This window comes from Malaya genurostris, chromosome 2, assembly GCF_030247185.1.
Source record: "Malaya genurostris strain Urasoe2022 chromosome 2, Malgen_1.1, whole genome shotgun sequence".
Taxonomy (NCBI): Eukaryota; Metazoa; Arthropoda; class Insecta; order Diptera; family Culicidae; genus Malaya; species Malaya genurostris.
Window position 1 is genome coordinate 196,617,488 of NC_080571.1, and position 23,546 is coordinate 196,641,033.

A 23,546-nucleotide genomic window follows, 5' to 3' on the forward strand; every position below is an offset into this window, starting at 1 on the left:
CCAGAGCGATGCTTACGCCCTCAAACCTATCGTATCTGTGGGAAAAGTCCGTAATCCAGCAAAGCGTTTTAGATTTATGATCAGACAAATAATACATTGCTCACTTTTCATTCAAATTTAAATCATGTATAATCGATCATACATATTTGATTTTACGTTTCGTCTTAGACTCATCAGTGCGTAGCAGTTTATGTTGAACTGCTACCTCCGACCTGACGGTTCAACATAAACCGCTAGGCAGACATAAAGATGCTATTTGCAAAACACTTCCTTAACATTACAACTAAGTTCAATATCAAAACTGACGTCCCGAACGAAACGCGTTTCGGACAAATAATACATTGCTCACTTTTCATTCAAATTTAAATCATGTATAATCGATCATACATATTTGATTTTACGTTTCGTCTTAGACTCATCAGTGCGTAGCAGTTTATGTTGAACTGCTACCTCCGACCTGACGGTTCAACATAAACCGCTAGGCAGACATAAAGATGCTATTTGCAAAACACTTCTTTAACATTACAACTAAGTTCAATATCAAAACTGACGTCCCGAACGAAACGCGTTTCGGCTCGATCATACATATTTGTGGTATGTTTAAGAATTAAACGGTTTTTACCCCCTAATTTATGCTAAGTGCACATAAGCAATTTCATTTGATTTTATCTCTTAGACATATCACAATCTGTACGGCTAGCGAGCCGAAACGCGTTTCGTTCTGGTCGTCAGTTTTGATATTGCACTTAGTTATGATGTCAAAGAAGTGTTTTGCAAATAGCATTAACTTTACGTCTGCCTAGCGGTTTATGTTGAACCGTCAGGTCGGAGGTAGCAGTTCAACATAAACTGCTACGCACTGAGTCTAAGAAGAAACGTAAAGTCAAATGAAATTGGTTATGTGCATCTAGCATAAATTAGGGGGTAAAAACCTTTTACCTCTTAAACATACCACGATCATACATAATTTTAGTCATTCAAATGGATGCGTAGCAATATTTCCAATCAGTTGATGAAATAATATAATTACTTATGTTCCATATGTTTACTTACATGAACTTCTAATTTGCACCACTATACAAAAAACAAAAATGTATTCCACGTAAAAGAATCTCTCCCAACTGACAGGTAATTTGGAAGAGATGACAATGGTCCCTGTCCCATTGATTTTTGAAACTGACACAAGTTAGAAACACCGAAACATACGTTGAACAAATAGTAGCAAAACGAACGAATAGGCTGTATTGATTTATTATATGCAGACGCTTCCATAATTGATTCCATGTTTGATAAACAAAAAATTTACAACCGAAAAAGCTTAAATTCAAAACCAGACTTGGAAGAGCGGTACGACGTATAGTATTTCAGGAATTGCCGAATGACTTCGTCTATGTTGTTCAGTTACCCGCTCCATCCAACTTCTTTACATCATTGTCTAATGTTTGACTGTTAGCGTTTGGGAGTTTTGTCTTAAAAGTACTTTCACTAATGCTAGATTCACCTCGTAGCTCCCACATTCGCTTTGCTGCACTGTTTCGGGCCCTCATCCCGACGAACAATCATGGCCTTACGAATATCGTGCGGACGCATAATTCGCCGAGATGAGGTCCCGAAACAGTGGTCACGGCCGTCGATAGTTTCAATAATTTTACCTGCGTTAACTGACACTAACTAGCACTTATCGAGTTTACATTTATGTAAGGTATAGGAATTTGAACAAAGAATAGAAAAATAGGAGGTTTCTTTAGAGTTGATAAAGGTGTAGGTTGCTTTACTTTGTGTCTAAATAGTTTTGTTGCCTTTTCGTTATTTATTCAACTTGATGATGATTGTTGATTTGCTTCTTTAGTACACATGTAATTGTTTTATTTTTCCGAAATGATTCTGTATAATCTGACAACAGGATTTTTACGCGGACACCTGAAATGAAAAAAAAAAAAACAAAAACACAAAAGAAACAATGTAGTTTTTTTAATGAACGATATATTTTTCTTGTTTAAAGTTGAGTATATTGTCAAGTAAATGTCGAATATGTTTTAATTGGCTGCACTGATTGTTCACTCATTCAGCCGGATATAACCTTATAGTTATGGCTGACACTTCAACAACGGAACAAATTGCAAGTTCTTGTTAATTTCATTTTTCATGATATTCTAATTCGAATAGAGCTTTGGATCACAACAAAAATAATGAAGCAAGTATAATTATAAATAAATGTGAGCCCCTTATCCAAATGTTATAGCAAGATTCAATTTATTCGTAGCATATAGATGTTCTCTATAAGCATATATATTTGTTTAAAAATATATTTTCCAAGAATCTAAACAATTGATTCAAACGCGAATTGATGGATAATAATGTATTGTGTATCATGATTTCACTAACGACACACTTAAAAAGTTTGAGAATAGAATTTTAATAATTTTTTAATGAGTCGATGTCGTCGTCCTGGAGTGTGTTGCTGGTACTTGCCTGATCGTATTCGGTTTGCTGATGTTCGTTAGTTGTTGCTGATGCTGATCTTGATACTGATTATGCTGCTGTTGTTGAAGTTGTTTCTCTTACTTGCTGTACGTTTGGTAGGAATTACAGCATATCAGCCAGATTAGCTGGCATTTCTTCTATTGTTGTATTGTAATGTTTTTCAATGTCAGTCAGCACTCGTTTGTCAGCATCAGTAACAAAGTTAATTGCAACTCCTTTACGGCCGAAACGTCCGCCTCGACCGATTCTGAAAGAAGATTGAGATTCCGAAAAATTGTAATTAGTGATTGTTCAACGCTATAGATTTTTTGTAGTTTTTATATTTTTACACATAATATGTTAAATCTTACTGTTACTGCACTGATGTGAGATTCATTAGTTGCAGTTTTGTAAGTGATGATTTGTTTTTCTTTGCCTCAAATATAGAGCACTATGGCATTTTCAGATTTGCTAGAATGCTTTCTCATTGAGGGTATTATCTATCGATAGCCTGATTTTGTAAGCCCCTTCGACGGACACGCTGTTAACCTTTTCTAGTATCTAGTATAACGTTTCTATGTACATAACTTTCTAAACATTAACAAAGATGAGGCGTTGAACTCGTTTTTCAAAAATTATTTTCAAATAAACACGTGATTATTATTTACCTACACAAAAGGCATTACTATATTACATTACTATTTACAACTTTCATCATCTGTTCCGTTCTAAATCTGATACACTGATGAAGGTTGTAAATAGCACACCGAAATACTGGTATCTGTGTCTGTTACTATATCGTGACATTAGTGGCGAAATAGGAAATTTTTATATATAGTGGAATTACATGGAATAAATTTTTATTTTTAAATCAATTTATTTATTTATTTATTTACAATCAACAGACACAATTTGGTCCTAATGATAATTCCTAATAATATTCAGAAAATTTGTACGTATTCTGCTTCGTGACACATTAAAATCATACCCAGATGAAACAAGGTTGAACGATCTCTGTAAACCAATAATAGAACCGTTTGCGCCATAGTTTTTTTTTTGTTGCAATTATAGAGGCTTTAACATTAATGTCATTCGCCTCTTCGGGCCAGAAAAACTTTCTGACCCTATGTGCGGGGTTGGGAATCGAACCCAGGCGGGCGGCGTGAAAGGCATCGACTTACCCATCACGCTATACCCGTCCCCATTTGCGCCATAGTTGGTACGTCGTATAGGAAGTCGAAGAAAAGCACTGTTGCGAAGAGCTCTGGGTCGCACATTAATATTAATTTCGTTGAGCAAAACGGGACAGTCGATCCTACCGTTGAATATATCTGCTATAATCAAAGCGCGTGATAATTCTCGTCGCACTTGTAATGTGTCGAGACCCATTAATAACCCGCGACTTTCATAACTAGGTAGTTGATGAGGATCGGTCCACGGCAATCGGCGAAGAGCGAAGCGAACAAATCTGCGCTGTATGCCCTCAATTCTATGAGCACCGTTCAGGTAGCATGGGTTCCAAACTGCCAAGCAATATTCGAGAGTTGAACGAACAAGCAAGCAGTAAAGGTATTTTAGACAGTCTACGCCTGTAAAGTGGTTAGTCATTCTCATTAAGAATCCTGAGCTACGGGAAGCTACAATGTAACTGATGTCGATCTTCCAATCAAGGATCCACCCAGTAAGTATTTGTCGGGATTTACAATCGTACGGTTAACTTCACACCAATCTGCGAAGATTAACAATTGCCGCTGGAGAAAGGCTGCGTCTTCTAAGTTGTGGATGACTTGATAGATCTTGAAATCATCAGCAAACGATAAGCGAGGACCTTCCAGAGAAAAATTGATATTTATTTATTTATGTACAATCAACAGACACAATTTGGTCCTAATGATAATTCCTAATAATATTCAGAAAATTTGTGCGTATTCTGCTTCGTGACACATTAAAATCATACCCAGATGAAACACGGTTGAACGATCTCTGTAAACCAATAATAGAACCATTTGCGCCATAGTTGGTACGTCGTATAGGAAGTCGAAGAAATGCACTGTTGCGAAGAGCTCTGGGTCGCACATTAATAATAACTTCGTTGAGCAAAACGGGACAGTCGATGGACGCCAAGATCCTTAACGCTAGTCGACCTTCCAATCAAGGATCCATCCAGAAAATATTCGACATGCAATGGCATTTTTCTCCTCGTGAACGTAATGGCCGAGCACTTGTCTGGATTTACAATCATACGGTTAACTTTACACCAATCTGCGAAGATTAACAATTGTCGCTGGAGAAAGGCTGCGTCTTCTAAGTTGCGGATGATGAGATAGATCTTCAGATCATCAGCAAACGATAAGCAAGGACATTCCAAGGCAAAATTGACATCATTGAAGTACAGTAAAAATATTAACGGTCCTAGATGACTTCCATGTGGTATTCCGGATGATGCGAGGAACTCTCCGGAAGTATGATCGTCAATTTCAACTGCTAAACGACGATTCCTAAGATACGACTGCAACCAACGAAGAATGTTCGAACTGAATCCAACTTAGCAACCGTGATGTCGTGGTTTATTATATCGAAAGCGGAGGAAAGATCTGTGTAGATAACGTCCGTTTGTAAACCGTTAGACATTGCATCAAACACATAAGACAAACACGATAGTAAGTTTGTGGTTGTTGAGCGGTTAGGCATGAAACCGTGTTGAGTATCGACGATATATTGCTTGCAGTGATTGAAAATTGGTGTCAGTATAACCTTTTCGAACAGCTTTGGTATAGCGCTGAGGGAAGTGATACCGCGGTAGTTGTTTATATCATTTTTATCGCCTTTCTTGTGGACTAGGAACATAAAGGAAGCTTTCCATAAATTGGGGAAAACTTCTGTAGCGAGACATTCGAAATAATTTGCAGAGGGGAGCGATTACTCCACGCGAGCACTTTTTAAGAATAACTGCCGGTATTCCATCAGGGCATGGAGAATTTGAGGATTTCATTCCTACAATTGCTGTCCGTATTGAGTCTTCGTCAATATTGATGCAGTTCAATGAGTTATTAGACAGGGGAACGTTAAGTGCTGCGGCTGCAATTTGCTGCTGAGTCAGGATTTCATTTGAAAAAACCCTAGAAAACTTTTCCGCAAACATCTGGCAGATTTCCTGTGTGCACGAACTAGTACGATCTCCAAAGCTCATTGACGAGTTCACATGTTTCCAGAAATACCTTGGATTTGATTTCAGTTTTCGTTGTACGTTGTTCAAGTAGTTGGCATGGCAGCGCTTAACGGTTTTCTTGTACAACTGATTTATCTGCACGTAGTGATTACGCAGGGAAAATCCTCCATGTTTAGAATACCTCTTCAGAGCGGCTCTTTTGGTCGTTTTCAGATGTCTCACTTCCGCAGTCAGCCATGGTGGATGCCGGGTCCGCAGTCTCGATCGTTTCGGTACATAGTAGTCGATTGCGTAGCTCATAACATTAGAAAACGTCTACAGCAGCATTGACATCATCGTTGTCGAGAACATTCATCGAGAACTTGATGAACAGAATTCACCAGAGGGAACGGTGAAGCACTAATCTTTGGTGCAACATCTTCTCTACTTGAAAAGCAAAGATCCAACATCCGGTTATTTTCATTAACGACAGGATTCGACTGTCGAAGAAGGTTGAGGTTGTAGCCGTCGAGCATGGTTGTAATGCCAATGTGGAAAGTGGAGAGCGCCGGATCAGGAAAGAAGAAGCCACCGGAACTTGTCTGCCATTTTCTGCTGGAAAAGTTGAAGTCTCCCACAACCAAGATTTCATCTACGGGTAGTACATGAGTGGAAGTAATTTCTTGCAACGACTGTATGTGTGCATCGATTAGCGGTAGATCGCGGCATCGGTCCAGAGGAAGATATATCACACAAAGGTAGAGGGAAAAATTGACCAGTTTCAAACGCACCTAGGCCTGCTCGACGCATTTACCAGATGCGGTTTCGATCAATTGCGCCTTCTAACGACGATGCACTGCGATAAGCACCACGCCTTCAATAGTTTTTGAGTTATTTAAGGGGCTGCGATCGGTACGGAAGACTTCGTAGTTGGATCCAAAACCTTGAACGGATAGCGTACAATCACTAAGCCACGTCTCCGAAAGAGCGATGATGTTGAAGCAATCATCCGAGCAAGCCAGCAAATAGTCGTTGATGTGCATGTTCATGCCTCCAACGTTCTGGTAGTACAAGTGCAGAGCGGTTGAGTAGATTGATCGTGCGACAAAAGTGCAAACGACGGGAAGTGAATCAACGCCTGAATCGTTTGAAGCTGAATTGTACTTGCCGTCTGGGATGGTTTGGAAGACCCCTTTCGCGTTCTCACTAACAGGGCGACTGGTGACCGCTGGCTGCAATAGCTCGACAGTGGGGAACGTATCAGGGGCTTTGGAATTAATTTTTATTTTTAGTTCATTTCACTAATCGCCCCAAAAAGTTTTTTTTTTCAATATATCGATAATTCCGAACACTGATGCCTAAACGTTTCACAGCTACCAATCTCTTGTCCTTTACCTCTTACCTGTCAAACAGGTTTCAGACGCACGTCATCTACACCGATCTTTCCTCTACATTTGATAGAATTAACCATGACATCAAACTTGAAAATTTGGATCGATTTGGTTTTGGGACGACGAACTCGACGTCCTTCGATGGATACAATCATATCTCTGGAATCGTCATCTAGTGGTCAAAATTTACGATTATATTTCGATTTTTTTACGGCACCTGAAATACCGCAGGGTATCCCATCTCGGCATTTTGATCTTGTTGTTGTACTTTCAATTGTGTTACTTGTTCTATAACAGGACCGCGAATATCTTTCACCCGCTGTGCAGCTTTTAAGCAGCGAGAAAGCGAGGATATTTTTCAGGTATTTTGGAACTTTTGGTTGCTTGGAGAGACGACGCTTAAATTTTAATTTGATATTGATTTTACCAATTTTAGCATCCTTTACAGAAAATGAAATATACAATGACAGTCTCAATCCATTATTGTAATCATCTTGAGTGTTGCACTTATTATGTGCACTTAGGAATCACTTAGGCAAATCTCTGTTTGATCTTAGCACTTCTACAGAATCATCTCTTCATTGATTCATTCAAAATTTTTCTGACTTGTTAAACTCACGTTCATAATGACCAATATTCTTTAACTGATTCCATTACACACAATCCACAACTGGTGTATTATATGAGAACTTTTTCTCCTATCTACACTGGTATTTCCAGAATAGTCATGCATTTCTCCAGTCATTTATGCTGTTTTTCATTGAAAAACACTGGTGGCGTGGATTGTTCTGGTTTCGCACTTTCGAGCAGAAATGCAATATTCGTACGGTGTTTCTCTGCCTTTTTGAAAGTGCAAAATCAGAGCAATCCACGCCACCAGCGTTTTTTTTTATCAAAAACGCCATTAATAAGCAATAATTTGGACACCCAATTTAGCACGTATCTTAAAATGAAGAATCAAATGGATCAAGTATACCTGTGAAATATCCACATCCACACATCTAGTATTCTTTTCTTCGACTACCAAAACCTTATGTAACTCGTTATGAGTCAAACACTTATCGACGATCGTTCAATCGAGTAACCAACTTTTTACTTAGCATTAGAAATTATCATTAGGATCACAATGCGTCTGTAGATTTTACAATCGGGACCGATTAGTAACTTGTGACTTTTTTAGGTTGATAGTTAGAGCGTATTGTTCTATAGTAAACGTTGAAATCTACGATAGAATGAATCTACGTTGTATCGATTCGAGTCTATGAGCACTGCTTCGGTAGATAGGATCCCGAATTACAGAGCAGTACTAAATAGTAGATCGAACCAGTGAACAGTGAACAAAAGTTTAACAGTGTATATCTGTAAAATTATATTATAATAGATCGTGACGTCATCACCAATGGAAGACGAAGGCCTTAAAAATAGTGAACATTTCTGAAATACAGCAAGAATATAAACGTACCGAGAAATTCCGAATTAAACTGCTTAAGTACGATTCCTGAAGTATATTTTGTATATTTTGCTACCTCGACGAACTGATTCGAACTGAGGGCCTCGTTTTAAATAATCGATTTTCACAGTGATTGCAAAGTTCCATGGTGAATCGCTCTTAGGAATGACACTAGTGTATGGACACAGCTCTCAACTGTCCCGAAAGTGTTACGAATAGATAATCAAATACAGAGAAAACAAGTCTATGCATATCTTATATTATCTGCACAGCGTGAATACTATTTATTACTCCGCCTTATAAAGTAAAAGAGCACAGTAATCGATGAATCATTGCAGATGAGGAAATAACCTTATCAATATGTTTCAAACATGTTTGGATTCAATTCGTTAAAAAAAAACAGAGACATGTTATCAAGCAAAGCTCCATTCGCTAAATTGGATTTTGCATAAACTGCACTAGCTGATGTATGCACTGATAATGATAAGCGTAAACAATGATAATAGAGTAACTACTATGGATTTTCGTTAACATGCCATCACGTAGAAAAAAGGCCACTCAAGTGCAAAAAAAAGTGGGAATGCAATACAAAATGAAAAAAAACTTTAATGTCTTTATAGGGTGCTTTAGGTATGAATATAATCGTCAACATTTTTATTTCATTTAATTGAAAAGATATAATCATTTCAATCTTAGTATTCATTTTGAAACATGGAAATGAAATTTATTGAAAGTTGCATTTGTTTGTTCAAAACTGTATCGTTTCAATCCTATTTGGCATAATTGGAAACCGCGGTCCGATATATAGTCGAAACACACATCGATAATTTTCGATCCGAATGGTTTTTGTGACACTTGGTCCTCCAGGTAAATCGATATTCACAGAAATGTCATAGGTTTCATATATGGCACAGGAAATAAACGAAAGCATTTCTTTCAAGGTATATTCAAACCTTTCCGGTCCGGTTCAGACCCGGCACAGTAGTCACACGTCTCGTGTCGGTACTGAGTCGAGCAATTGCGAATACACGCATTGAATATTGGCGTTCGTGCACAATCTGAACATGTATTGAACAATACTCTTCAATCGGGTTGCCGTCTATGTTGTGTTTCATTGCATTCAGAGTATCTTTTTTTTGCGGACATTGCCTTCACGAAACATCTCCGAGCAACGCCGTGTAATGCAGCTAATAGACAATATTTTTAAAAGGATTGGGGGGCTGGGGTCTTGACTGGAGATTTATAGTCCTCATTATCATCTTCCTTCCGACAGGACCAGATTAAAGGCCAAGCCGTAAAAACTACATTTGCACGAATTTCTCTTTTATTATTTCCAGATTATTACCAGATCTTTTCAATATTTTATATCTGGAAACTCTTCTTTACTTCATTCAAAAACACACATTTTTCTAGATAACTATTTCTTCGAGCTTGTAAGAATATTTTTATATGTAAAAAATCTTTTTCTTTTATTTTATATCTCGTTCAAAAATATAATAAGAATATCTAAAAACCATCTCTCGTAGATCTGCCATACTAGTTTTGCGGTGCTTTCGCACGCTTGTGGGCTGTCGGGACCAGTTTGGGAATCACTGCTCTAAATTAATACAAGACAAATTTTTGCTCGGTGGCTGCCCAAAACTAATCAAACCAATGTATCTATTTTATTCGGTTTGACGTAAAGCCGCCATAACTAAGTTCAGATTTTACAACGGCTGAGGGGAAGAACAGATTGAGAAATCAAATAAATGATACCTTACAGAAGAGTGTTTTTTTTCTGGAAAAGGATATACCCATGGGCAGGACTCATGCATTCTGTGAATGCGCGTTTACCGTTCCCGTCACTCTAAGTGTGATGGACACCGTTTAACAAAAGCACCGAGAAATAAATAAATGAATAACATGGGAATAGTAGCATCTCAATTACGCCGCCTTATTCTGGACTGACAAATACATTCTCTCAATGTTACATATAATTTCATAGAAAACATTGAATATATAGAACGACTCACCTGTGGATGTAGTTTTCTCGCAGCGTTGGTAGATCATAATTAATAACTAGGGAAACCTGCTGCACGTCGATTCCACGAGCGAGTAGATCCGTGGTAATGAGGACACGTGACGAGCCAGTACGGAACTGCTTCATAATTAAGTCACGATCACGCTGGTCCATATCACCATGCATGGAAGACACGGTGAAACTTTCAGCGGCCATGTCAGCAGTCAACTGATCGACCTTGCGGCGGGTGTTACAAAAAATTACGGCCTGGGTTATGGACAGCGTATCATACAGATCGCAAAGCGTACCAAGTTTCCAACCTTCCTGTTTCACATCAATGTAGAACTGCTTAATACCTTCCAGTGTTAATTCCTCCTTCTTGACCAAAATCTTTATTGGTTCACGCATGAAGTGCGTGGAGACTTCCAAGACTTCTGCCGGCATTGTAGCAGACAACAGAATAACCTGAACATCCATTGGGAGCATTCGGAAAACGTCCTGAATCTGGTCCTTGAAACCACGGGACAACATCTCGTCAGCTTCATCAAGAACAAACAACTTGATGTGGTTGGTGCGCAAGAAATTACGGCTAATCATGTCGTGCACACGACCCGGAGTACCGACCACAATGTGGCAGCCCATCTCCAGCTTACGCATATCATCGCGTACGTTCGTACCACCAATGCAAGCATGACATTGAGCACTTAGGTAATCGCCAAGGGCGATTACGACCTTTTGGATTTGGGTCGCCAGTTCTCGAGTAGGAGCCAGAATCAGCGCTTGGCATTCTGGAATGTTGGTGTCGATCTTTTGCAAAATCGCAATGGAAAACGTTGCAGTTTTACCAGTACCTATAAGAAAAACAAAACATTTCATTATTTACACGAAAGAAAGCAACATCGAATCCATATGAGCACAAAAGGAATGACATTGAAGTTTGGTGAGCAAGACGATAAAAATATCCCATTCTATTTGTATCACGCACGTTCGAGTGTTTACGTTGTGATGATGCAGATTAGCGGCTGATTTGTTAGTGTCAAATATATTACTTTGTTCGACCAGTTACTCTCTTTTTATGAATGAGAAAAATAACAAATTTCAATAAATCGATTGTTTACATCAATATTAGCGGATTAAAAATCCAAAAGAATACAAATTTGGTGTGTTTCTGAATTGGATTCGTACGTTTATATGGTAACGATAGTCGTCTAGGAAACCTCGACAATGGAAAAAATAACTCAAGGATCAATGTTTAAATAGTAGACATTTAATCTTGTTTATAAATTTACTTATAGAATACATCTTGATCCTTTGTGTGTTGAATCAATGCATCCATTTTTGGAATAGATATTTAGATACTTTAACCACGTTGGTAGGCCGAACTCCATAAACAATTGAAGCTCAGAACATAGAAAAATTAATTTTGAAATTAGAATAACACATCACCCAATAGATTGTGTGACTGACACATAGATTGCGCTATCATGGTCAAATCCATATGACGTTTATGAAGTATCATTTCGTGTGTAATTTTATCATTGCTTCATGATGATAAAAATACTGTACAAGCTCGGTAAAGGCTTCGAATGTGTTGTCCGGACTATGCTCCATCTTAAAAAAGAATTTGTTATTGGTTTGATAAAAATAAAAGTGGTCGTTCAGACACCGATGATTGTTAACGTTCTGGTCACAAATTGGTTATATATAATTGTTCATTAAAATTTCATGAGATAGATGAGGCCGTAAAGACATCACAAGACAATGTTTTCACAATTATTATCAAAGTGGGTGAAGCGTTTACTCACGGTCGACCAAGAACAACAATGTGTTGATAATTCAGACCAGTGTGTGGATATGTTTACAAGTAATAAATCAGATTTCTTCGTCGATATGTAACAATGGATAAACATGGATCCATCCCTTCCCTCCGGAATCAAAACGATCATCATCTGAGTGGAGTGCAGTTGGTAAAGAACATCCGAAGCGACACAGCAGGCACAACAGGCAGCTTATGGATGGTATCATCTTCATCGCTTATGCACATGGAATAATATTCATCGAGAATCTTGAGAAAGGAAAACTAATCGATATCAAGTACTACATAGCGTTGTTAGATCGTTCAAATGCAAACATCAAGGAAAAACAGTGTTTAACAAAACAATGCCCCGATTCACAAGTAGATGGCAACGATCGTTAAATTGAACGAATTACATTTCGAATTGCTTAATTTTCCACCGTGTAGTTCAGATCTGGTTCCCAGTGACTACTGGCTATTCGCTAATCCGAAGCCAATGCTCGTAGCTTAACAAATAAACTCATATTAAGAAGCAATTATTGAATGTGAAGTGTGTTTTGAGGCAAAAGACAAATGGTCCTCATGGGTTGTACGACTTTCTCCCGAAAATCATCTCCCAGAAAATGAAGCAACGACGTATTTATCCCAGAATGTACCGTTATCCAGCAAACCATATTCACGGAAGAACTACTTAGTAGAAAGACATACAACATAATGTACCATTCCCCAGAATGCCATCTCCCAGAAGAAGCAAGTACCTAGAAACTGTTTCCCCAGAATGAAAAATAATATAGAAACAACATAGGAACATATCTTTTACCAGAAAAGCATCTACTAGATTCAGGCGCATATACATGAGGGGGTTTCAGAGGTGCAAGCGTCCCCCTCCCCAGCCGAAACTCAAGAAATTATTAGGGGAGACAGGGGCTAAATCGGACAGCTTAAATATCTTAGAAACCTGCTATTATTTCGATTCATACTAAGCACGGAACTTTGTTGTTGGGCTCTCAAATGTAAAACAAACCGAAGTATTCCAGAAAGATTCCAAGCGTCCTGCTCTCGTGAACAAGTAGCTTTAAGTATAAAACTCAACAAATGAAAGATAGATTTACGTTATTTAATTTATTAGCCAAACCGGGGTTAAATAGATGATAATATTAAGAATTTAGTAGTAATGAACTCGACAACATTGAATAAGTTCCATGTGAATCTGTCTTACAAATAACGGGTCAATGTAGGGCAACTACACTAAGTTTCGTTCTCTCAGTACATCAGTTTTTCGTATGGCGGTAAGTTTAGTTCTTTCGGCATTTCAGTAGACATGGCACTTCGGTGCATTGTTTTGAAAATAACATTAACTTTAAGTCTGCTCAGCGGTTGAACCGTTAGGAGCGTTAATAGTTCATCGTGAACTGCTAATGTACTGATGAGTAAAAGACGAAACGAAAAACCATGAAAATAGTAATGGGCATTCAGCTCAAAGCGGAACCAAAAACCCCTTAATTAAAGCAACTGAGCGACAACGACTGAATTGGCACCCGACCAGCCATCGAAAACGGTGAATATTTGCAACAAATTTGTAGTTTACAAGTGCTCTGGTTAACTCAAAGCCATTTGCTATGTCAGAGATTAGAACTAGGAAACCTCAGTAGCGCAACGAATTTTTGCTGTGCTCAGCTAACAAATAAATACCAAGAAATATTCTCTTAAGAGCTATTAAGTTTCGATTTTTTTTTGGGACCGTTTAGTTTAGATTTTTCTTATTTAAGACTCACTCGAGGGCTGATTCGACTCTGAATCGGTACGAACATTATCGGCCTTATAATTTCAGCGTTTCACAACGCTTCTCTCGTCGAGAAATTTTTACTATTTCATAGGCTTGAGTTCTTCAGAAATAGACGAACATGATAGCATTTTCTATAAAATATATTCGCGTTTCGAATCCAATGACATGTGAGGTACATTTCATCGGGCACAGAGCACCTAAACTTCAAAAGGGTTTCAATTTTATACGCAAAACAAAGCACAAGTTTAGAATTTGTAATGTGCTGGAAATGAATTATTACCGCGATAATACTTACTTATAACTATAAAAGTTACAATGCTCAGACAGTCATTGATCTGAATGAGGGAATGAGGGAAAAATTTCAAGTTCAGACCACAACGAGGACAAGGCAACCTCGGCGGCGCCAAGCCGCCGAGGTAACGCAGTCCGAGTCGTCCAATCACTAATCGGAACACTAATCGGAAATACTATAATCCAAGTGGCCGTTATGTATTTCAATCTTTTAAATTACTCCCAGAATAAAACGAATCAAAAGAAAATATGCACAATTGAAATTATGCCAAACAACAATTATGCCAAATGAAACAGTATATCTTTTTTATTTTATGCCAAACGAGATTATGCCAAACTGATTTATGCCAAACAAATTTATGCCAAACAAATGTATGCTAAATAAAATTCGGCCAAATAACGTACACCCGAACATGAAACATACTAACTATTGGATGTCTATCACCAACAGAGAAGCCAGATCTGCAGATTGTCTGTAAATCTGCAGATTTCGTGAACAGTGCTGCAGACATTTTCGCAGACTTTCGTCAAAATTTACATACTTTTGAAATTGTAGCGACCTTTTTTTTTGCTCGCCAAATCAGTTTAGCGTATCATACTTTATAGAGGAATGCCTGCCAGAGAGACATATTTGCTGACTGCAGATTTTTTTCGGATATACAGACATTTGCAACCCTTTCTGAAGATTTTTCAAATTTTTACATGGCATCTCTGATCACCAAGCAAGAACATTGTAAAGTCAAATCAAATCAATATTGTTTTCAACTCACCAGATTGGGCCTGAGCGATGACGTCGTGACCCTTGATGCACGGCATAATAGCGCGTTGCTGGATGGCAGACGGTTTTTCGAAACCGTACGCATAGATACCGCGAAGCAGTTGCTCCTTCAGGCCCATGTCGTCAAAGTTATCGACGGTTTCGTTCCAGTTCGATTCGATCACTCCATCCGGCTGCATACCGGCGGGACCATCGTAAGTCTGCTCCTGTCTGTTATCACCCATCTATAGTAGACAGTTTTGTAGATGATTAATGTGAAATATTATATATCTATTAGTATACGGATGCTATTGCTGTATGAAAAACGTAAAATCTTATCGGTTTTTTTCTGCGTCGTGCGTTACGAAATGGCGATTAATCATGCAACGTAAAGCGAGTTTAAAGAGTTTCAGTTTGTACTGGGATTTGTTTCTTCGTCATCTTGGATGTGCACATATTGTCCAATGCTAGGGGTTCTCTCAAAAATTTGCTGCTCCCTTTTCTCACTACTTTACATTATATTAGTATTGTTCCTTACTTTCATGCAAAATTTCTATCAATGGATTCACACCATTCCAGTGACACCAGTTTAACGGTGAAATGAATTAATTCAGTTCTATTTTATAATTTACCAATATCAGTAATTAACAGTAATGAGACTGATAATCCATTTTTATATTAACAATGAAAAACTGCTGAGTAACAATAGAACTTGAATTGAATCGTATTTTAGATCTAATATTTGCAGAATTTGCAAAAATATCAGCATAATGATTCATTTACAAATCATTAATTTATAAACAGAACTTATTCGAAGAATATACTTGCAATATATTTAAATTTGGGGATGTGGAGTTCGATGTAATGAACACACAATGGATATCAGCCTCTGGCAACACTTCTAGTATACGAAGCTCACTACCACTACAGTTGACATAGCCATCTGCTCATCATTGCAGTTTCCTTTCTTCTCTCTTCATATATGTCTGGTTATACATTTCCTTGTACCTAGTCTTACACTCAGCTGAACAAACCTTTGGAAATGATTCATTTTCCAGTCCGTATATTCTTGGTCACTTAGCCATCAATTATATTAAATGCCACCGGAAAAGCTATCGCATTAGAGTGCGATGATTTATTTACGATTCAATGACTTCACCGGTCTACCTTGAGCGGTAACATTGACACAATTTGTACAAATACATTTTTAGTTCGCACAAACTATCAATTTACTTGACGTTTCAAAAAAGAAATTATGAACACCTCATTGATACTATTGACAATATCGTATCGTTAAAACAAAACACTACAATCGTAGAACAGTATATTACTTTCCATTTCTTAAAACATTAACGAAATAATTCAGCACTAATAATTGCAAGAAACAGACGGTAATCCTGTATTGGATAAATGAATGGGCAATAAATTTGCCAGCAGAATACGAAGAGGAAAAACATGGACACTGACTCAGATTCAAGCGAATTTGAACTAGCACTTCGTAGGTTCTTTTTCTCGAAAATACACGAAAATATGAACAATTAGTATTCAATTTCAAGTCTATCAACTTGTCTTTTCTGTAAACTCGCTTTTGCCGTTATTTGAAGAAAATTTATTAAATTTTTCACGTACATTTTCACGATTAAAGTTTGGCACCTTTACACACGTGCTGAATTTGATTTTTGTAAACCAAGCGAAAGATCGCCATATTGTCAGTTTTGCAGCAAGAAGTTTCGACGTGAAGTTAATAGAGCAGAGGGACGATTTGGGGAATGGTGGTGGAGATGCAACCAGAGCGGCCAGAATGTGATCTTTCAATAAATCGAAGCATTGAAAAAACAATTTAAAGGTTTCGAGGGATTAATTATAGCTTCCCTGTGAAGAATCTGAGATTTTTGTTGGTATCAAGAAAATATCGATAGTTTTGCCAACGACATCCTTGTGATGGATAAACAAATTCAAAATTAATATAATTGTTGATATATTGGTATATCTAGCTACTCTGCTAAGGCACTGACTTTTAGGTCACTTTCGAAATTGACGTTGACATACGGAGGAGCCAACTTGACGGAAAAAGCCGGGCTTAGCGAACTCGCACCCAGTGAAAAAGCCGACAGAAGTGTTACAAAGCAATCGAGCAATTTGACACCTCTGTAACACAGATACGGAATGTACGGATATATTTTTATATGGAATAAAAATGTGTGTGAATCGCGTTTAGGTTTGTTGGGAATTGAATTTTAGGCTGTGGATCATCGCGCGAATTATTTTAACTTTTAATTAAAATTTGACAGTCGAGCAGTTCTTTTATCGTCAAAAATAATCCTGCTCGAAAGCAGGGTTATTTTGAACAATTTGATGGTTATTTTCTGATTCCTGAAAAAGTCTTGCAAAAATATTCTAACTTGAGATTTTTAGTAAATCATAAAATTACTTATATGTAATTTTTTTTCAATTCATTGTCAAACGAATCACTGAAAATAATCCGCACATCAAGTCTACTAGAAATATCACGCAGATAAATAAAATAATGTTTCTACTTCAGTTTATCGGAAAACGATAATAACCATCGTACTAAACATGACTAAGAAGTGAAAGAATTATGACCATCACTGATTTTTCCTGTTTGTTTTACGTGACATCCATTTATCTGGGTTCATTTTGACAGCCAAACTCAGCGTTCATTTTTGTACGTGTGTAAAGTAGAGGAAAAATCTATGTTTATTTGATTTATGATTGAAAGTAGATTAGAAGAGCTTCTATCGAGCTTAGGAATAACACAATAATTATTGGAGATATTCGATGGTAAAAATAGATAGAACTCGTGTTGCATTTCATATTCATGCTTATTTATTCCCAACAGAATGTGGGATTGATTTTTCTGATTTGCTCAGCATCACAAGTAATCAACTTCGCGAATATCTAGAACCAACACAAACACCTTGGAAATATTCGGTGCTGTACGAAATAATTTCATCGTGACGAATTCGAAATGTAAATGGATATAAATAGTCTGAAAATAATTCCGAATAACCATTGATTTTTTTTGTAGTAGTACAAAATCGTTACTTTATTAACTTCACTTAAACCTGGATATCGCTTGCCACTTACAGGCATAATTGACACACCAGTTGCATTGAATGATAGCGTCTAAGTTAGTGGGTTCTAAGGAAAATAAGTCTCTAACGGCTGGCTATGTCTGCCAGCCATTTTTGCCGGAGTTCAGTCAAAATTCCGACAAAAGTCTGGCAACAATACAACAACCATTTCCGACAGAGAATTTCGCCTAGCGATTGTTAACGGTTATGTTTCTGACGGATTCTTGCCATATAAGATTGGCAAAACCGTTTTGAATCGATTCTAAATTTTCAATATCTTGATTTTATTTTTTTAATGAAAAAAAGTACATATGAAAGGCAATAAGTTATTGCCCATCATATGTACTAGTTATGGAAAATGTTACTGCCAATGACATTGCTTTTCCACTACCAAACATATCCACATTAAAATCTCATTTACCTCGTCTCATGATTCGTTATTGCCTTTTTCATATAGAAAGGTTATGCAATCACTTGAAAAACCGACTAGTGAAAATTGGCCCGGAGAACCAAGTGTCATATACCATTCGACTCAGTTCATCGAGCTGAGCAATGTCTCTCTGTGTGTGTGTGTGTGTGTGTGTGTGTGTGTGTGTGTATGTGTGTTTGTGTGTGTGTGTGTGTGTGTGTGTGTGTGTGTGTGTGTGTATGTATGTGTGTGTGTCAAATAATCTCACTAGGTTTTCTCTGAGATGGCTGATCCGATTTTGACAATCTTAGATTCAAATGAAAAGTCTCGTGGTCCCATACGGAATTCCTGAATTTCATCCGGATCCGACTTCCGGTTCCGGAGTTATAGGGTAAAGTGTGTTCAATATTGTACACCGTCACTTAAACCGGCGAAACAAAATAAGTAAAAAATTTTCTAAACTGGATTCTAAACCGTTATTCCCAATCTTAGGGTCAATTGAAAGGTCTTATGGTCCTACCAAAAATTACTGCATATTTTCGGATGCGACAAACATTTAAATCGTTATTTAGAGTGCGTACTAGTAGAGTTTATATGTCATGTTAGTTGGTGGCCGTACGAACCGACTTTGATTATACCAGTTCTCGGGTTCCGGGGCCGGAAGTGCATATAATAGTGAGCTCACTTCGTTTTCTTAAGGATGACCTACGCAATCAATGCACTGTTTTATTCTGTATGTTATACTAGTTAATGCACAAACAATCTCTTGGTTTCTTTCAAAAATCGAAGAAAAAGTTTTTGAATAGAATACCACAATATTATACATGAGAAAGGCATCATTACACCACTAGGTGGATTGAAACAGGTTTTTGTATGTACATGCGGGATTGATGAATATCAAATGAAGTCAAAAAAAAAAAGAAAAAATGAGAAAGACGTGAATTTAACTACTCGACGAAAAATAACTGCTCAAATCACAGACTAACAGACAGGACACTCAAATTAGATTCTTCAATCATTTTAACGGTCATTTCGAATATTCCTTTATTTGGGACAGTACTCACATGTGTCATGATGGCGCCACGTTACCCTATCAAAAACATCCTGTCTGTCATCTAGACTGTGTTTATTTTTTTCATTTACCAACAGAGTTACCATTCATACAGAATTACCTATAATGTATTGATTTGTATACGTCCATGCGAATTTCATGCAGGATACAGATTTAATACATATTGCCAAAACTATATACATAATTGTGCCTACTTCTCATCCTCCAACGCAAGACAAAATCGAACCCGTTTTGTTACATTATTTACTTGCTTCTGGTCTGCCGCCACTTAATTTCACAATAAAAAATAGTCTAGATGAACAACGTTGAGTCAAATAAATGGTTACCTTCCAACATCGCGAAAAAGTTAAATATATTATCAACGTAATCCAATAATTTATTGTGAATTGTCATTTTCAAATATTTTGATGAAATCAGGCATCCCTGCAAGCAGCTGATCGGTGTTGACAAACGAGGGGAAACCAACTAGTAAAAAAAACTTTTACATAACACAAGGGGTGTACAAATAGTAAATAGTTCGCGCAGTACAATATAGGTGGAGCTAGTGCATAAAGAAAAATTTTTTTTATAAGAATTTACTCATACTGTCATGTCTGTTAGTCTGTGCTCAAATGTCAAATTTTAACTAACATAAAAGACTATTCACACATATCCGATCCGGTTCGGTACCGGCCCGACACCGTTCACGGATACTGATATTATTTCATTCGTTTTCTATACGCGTATTCACACCTATTCGGTACAGTGCCGTTTCAGTGCAGCTCGCCGTCAGTCCCACATTGAGGTTTCTATGCCCGGTGAAAAATGAACGGTGGCCCTACTGAAAAATGGGTGGCCAACACGTTTCCTGATGAAAACAAAACAATATTTAAAAGCGATTCACACGCAGCATCAAGCGGCTATCACCTTAATGGAACGATTACGGAACAACAACATTAATTGTAAGCCATTCATATGAAAGGACACTACGTCAAGTTCACGGAACTTTTTAACGTCGGATACGTGAGCAATATTCGGCTAAATAAAATTAATAAACCAATCTGGACGTCGACCGAAGTTGATTGATCGTCTGAACTGTGTTTAATGCATTCGTTTCCTGATGAAAACAAACCAATCTCATTTGCATTTGTGGTTGTAAGTGAGCTGTCAGAGAGCCTAATTGATTTTTCAGTGCTCGATCGGTTCAGTACTAGAATTTTCGCCTGAGTTGGCTGCTCGATCAACCTGAATGACAGTGACATCATAAATGTCATTGAATATTCGCTCATTTTATGCATGTGTTAGTGTGAAATTTAAGCGACTTAAGCCATTTCACTACACTCCAGCTAGAGGAATGGATGATGCTGACTAAGGTAAGCCGTTTTGTTAATTTCCAGCGAATTTCAATAGTTTATGTTGGGATTCTAAGAAGAACTGGTTATTTACTAGTTCTGTATATCCGAAAAACATGAAGATTTAAATTTGTATATTCAGTTATATAATGTTTTCGTTTAAAAATAAACTGAAAATCAGCACGAAAACGTGCAAAATCAGGAAAGAAGAAGAAGAAAACGAATTGACAATTCAGTCCGCATCTTCTCACTCAATTCCGAATGATTTCCGAATCAACCGGTTGTAGGCGAAATTCATTCGGAATCGGTTGTTGCACTGGAGTTGGAATTGATTCGGAATTCCGAATGAAAATTTCTCGCCGATTCGGAATCCATTCGGATTCGATAAAGGACTATTCACACATTTCAGTTCCGTGACGGTTCAGTGAAAGTGCCTTCAGTGTTCTTTTTTTATCGGAACCCTTCCGTTTCGTTTCCGTGCTGTTTCCGTTCCGGTACAGCCAATGGAATGACATCCCAAGTAACAATTCGAATGCCTTATGGTTTTGATTATAATTTATAGGAGTTTTGTAATTGATTTTTCAATCACTACTTGTTTTATGCCAACTATAATAAGTGTCTCTTTCAACCAGTAATATCATAGTTTTCAAAGCTTCTATAAAACCCTTTACCTGCACTAAAAATAAAATAAAAATAAAACAATTTGCACTAGAATAAAACCATGCAAACACTCTTAATATTGCTTTCAAACATTTTCTTTAAAACATTATTGCCAGTTAAATTCTTTCATAAATCTAGTTTTGTGTGTGTGCGTGTTCATTCTATGACAATTTCACTCAGAGTAAATTTGAGGGTTCTAAAGTACATTTATGACACATTAGTTGTAGGCTATTTGATTTATTGCTTCTTAGGTTAAGTGTAATTTGCATTAAAAGGAATTTCATGGCCGCCATTATGATGTTCTATACCGTAGCATTTATTGACATCAAATAAACTTCGAAATGCCAAAACGAGGAAATATGTTGGACTTTCATGATTCATTTTCAGATCGTATGCACAAGTTTTATCGCCACAGAAAAGTTATATACAAAAATGACGATGAATCACAAAAAATAATTTTCATAAATCATGGAGACTTTCGCAAAAACCGCATTTATTTCGAGGCGATTAGTTATAATTCCTATTTTTATCCTTACATTCACGATAAAAATAAAAGCGCATAAAGTTTTTACGTTCGGAAAAGGTCTCAAACTCGTAATTAAAATATAATATATTCTTACTGATTGCATTCAAAGTAGACATGACGCACATAGTCAAGAAAAATATCATCAAAACGACAGTTTATTGATAGCGGAATTCATTCCATCCAAAGAAATTTAATGTTGATCGTAAAGCTGGTTTCAAAATTTTCTTGAATTTGGAGTTTTAAAGCAGGTTTATGCTGATTCTTCATTTTGATTTATAAACCTTATGAAGAATGGTCCACTTTGCAAGAACATGCTCTTATACTATGTTCACACTATGAGTTAAAACATGTTATAACTCCGATTTCATGTTTTAAGCGAAATAACATGTTTTCCCATAGCGTTATTTCATATTCAAAAACGTCACATTAAAACATGTTTTTATAGAGGTTTTCAGTAGGTTTTAGTGGAGTTTAAAGTTTTATTGCAAGATTTATTATGTAGCATTGAAGACAGCTACAAGTATTTAATAATATTAAAAATGTTACTTGGGATACCGACTTCAGTGAAAATAAAAAATATCGGTGACGACGAATTTGAGTTTGCCGGACGGACGCTACACTGACGGCGAGCAGCACTGAAAATTCTAACAATCATTAAAATAAGAACGAAAAAGTCCCAATGACAATTACAAGTAAGGTGAAATTGAACTTTCGGTCACCATAAAGTTGAGAACTGATATAGCATGAGAGTAAGTTCTTCTTCAGAATATAATAATGTTACCATGAATAAACATATAGTTGGATAGAGATTGTCAAGTTTGAAAGCACTACACATAATGTTCATATCAACATAATTTATGTAGAAAGAAAACCGTCGTATGGCGTTTTTAAACCGACTATGTGTTTTCTTAGTGCGACTATACAAATTGTCAATCAACGCGTCTGCTTTTTTAGTGTCACATAAAGTTTCATTACAGCGGCAAATTTCATATTCCAACGACGAAATTACGATATCTTGTATTAGTGTTTAATTTTGTAATAAGGCGCAGTTGTACTTCAGCATTGGTATTGCAGGTGAGTAAATTTCATAAGAAATAATGATAAAGGAAAAACTGTTACAAATTGTTTCAAAACATGGAGATTATATATTACAGATAATGTTCATGTATAATGTTAAATCAGTGAAAAATGTATGAGAAAAATAAAGCAGGTTTTAATGTATTCTTGTTATTTTTACATCGTAATTTCAATAAATATAACTTTTGAACATTTTTGCATGTTCGAATGATCTTCACCATTGTCAAATTAACCAATTAATTTCCGTGTTTCGAAAGAACCAGAAGTGAAATATCAAAAATATCATGGCACTAGTT

General features: G+C 36.9%; 3 protein-coding genes across 4 annotated transcripts in view; 2 read left to right on the forward strand and 1 right to left on the reverse strand.

Annotated features, from left to right (window-relative positions):
- The window catches only part of LOC131433168 (protein SDA1 homolog), a 144,404-nt gene that overhangs the window by 77,802 nt on the left and 43,056 nt on the right, over positions 1-23,546 (forward strand). The window lies entirely within an intron of this gene.
- On the reverse strand, positions 1,236-16,862 carry LOC131433172 (eukaryotic initiation factor 4A). Its single transcript, XM_058600049.1, has 5 exons — positions 16,710-16,862; positions 15,094-15,325; positions 10,465-11,302; positions 2,473-2,731; positions 1,236-1,920 (listed from the first exon to the last, which is right to left on the reverse strand). The coding sequence occupies exons 2-4, from the start codon at positions 15,323-15,325 to the stop codon at positions 2,587-2,589; spliced, it is 1,215 nt and encodes a 404-aa protein (XP_058456032.1). The 5' UTR covers positions 16,710-16,862; the 3' UTR covers positions 1,236-1,920; positions 2,473-2,586.
- LOC131433169 (zinc finger protein 728-like) overlaps positions 20,953-23,546 on the forward strand; it is an 87,717-nt gene continuing 85,123 nt past the window's right edge. The window contains exon 1 of one of the 2 annotated variants that reach the window (XM_058600044.1): positions 20,953-21,008. In XM_058600044.1, the coding sequence (XP_058456027.1) occupies positions 20,994-21,008 (15 nt within the window). In that variant the 5' untranslated portion in view covers positions 20,953-20,993. The remainder of the gene's footprint in view (positions 21,009-23,546) is intronic. The other variant, XM_058600043.1, reaches the window with a different exon arrangement.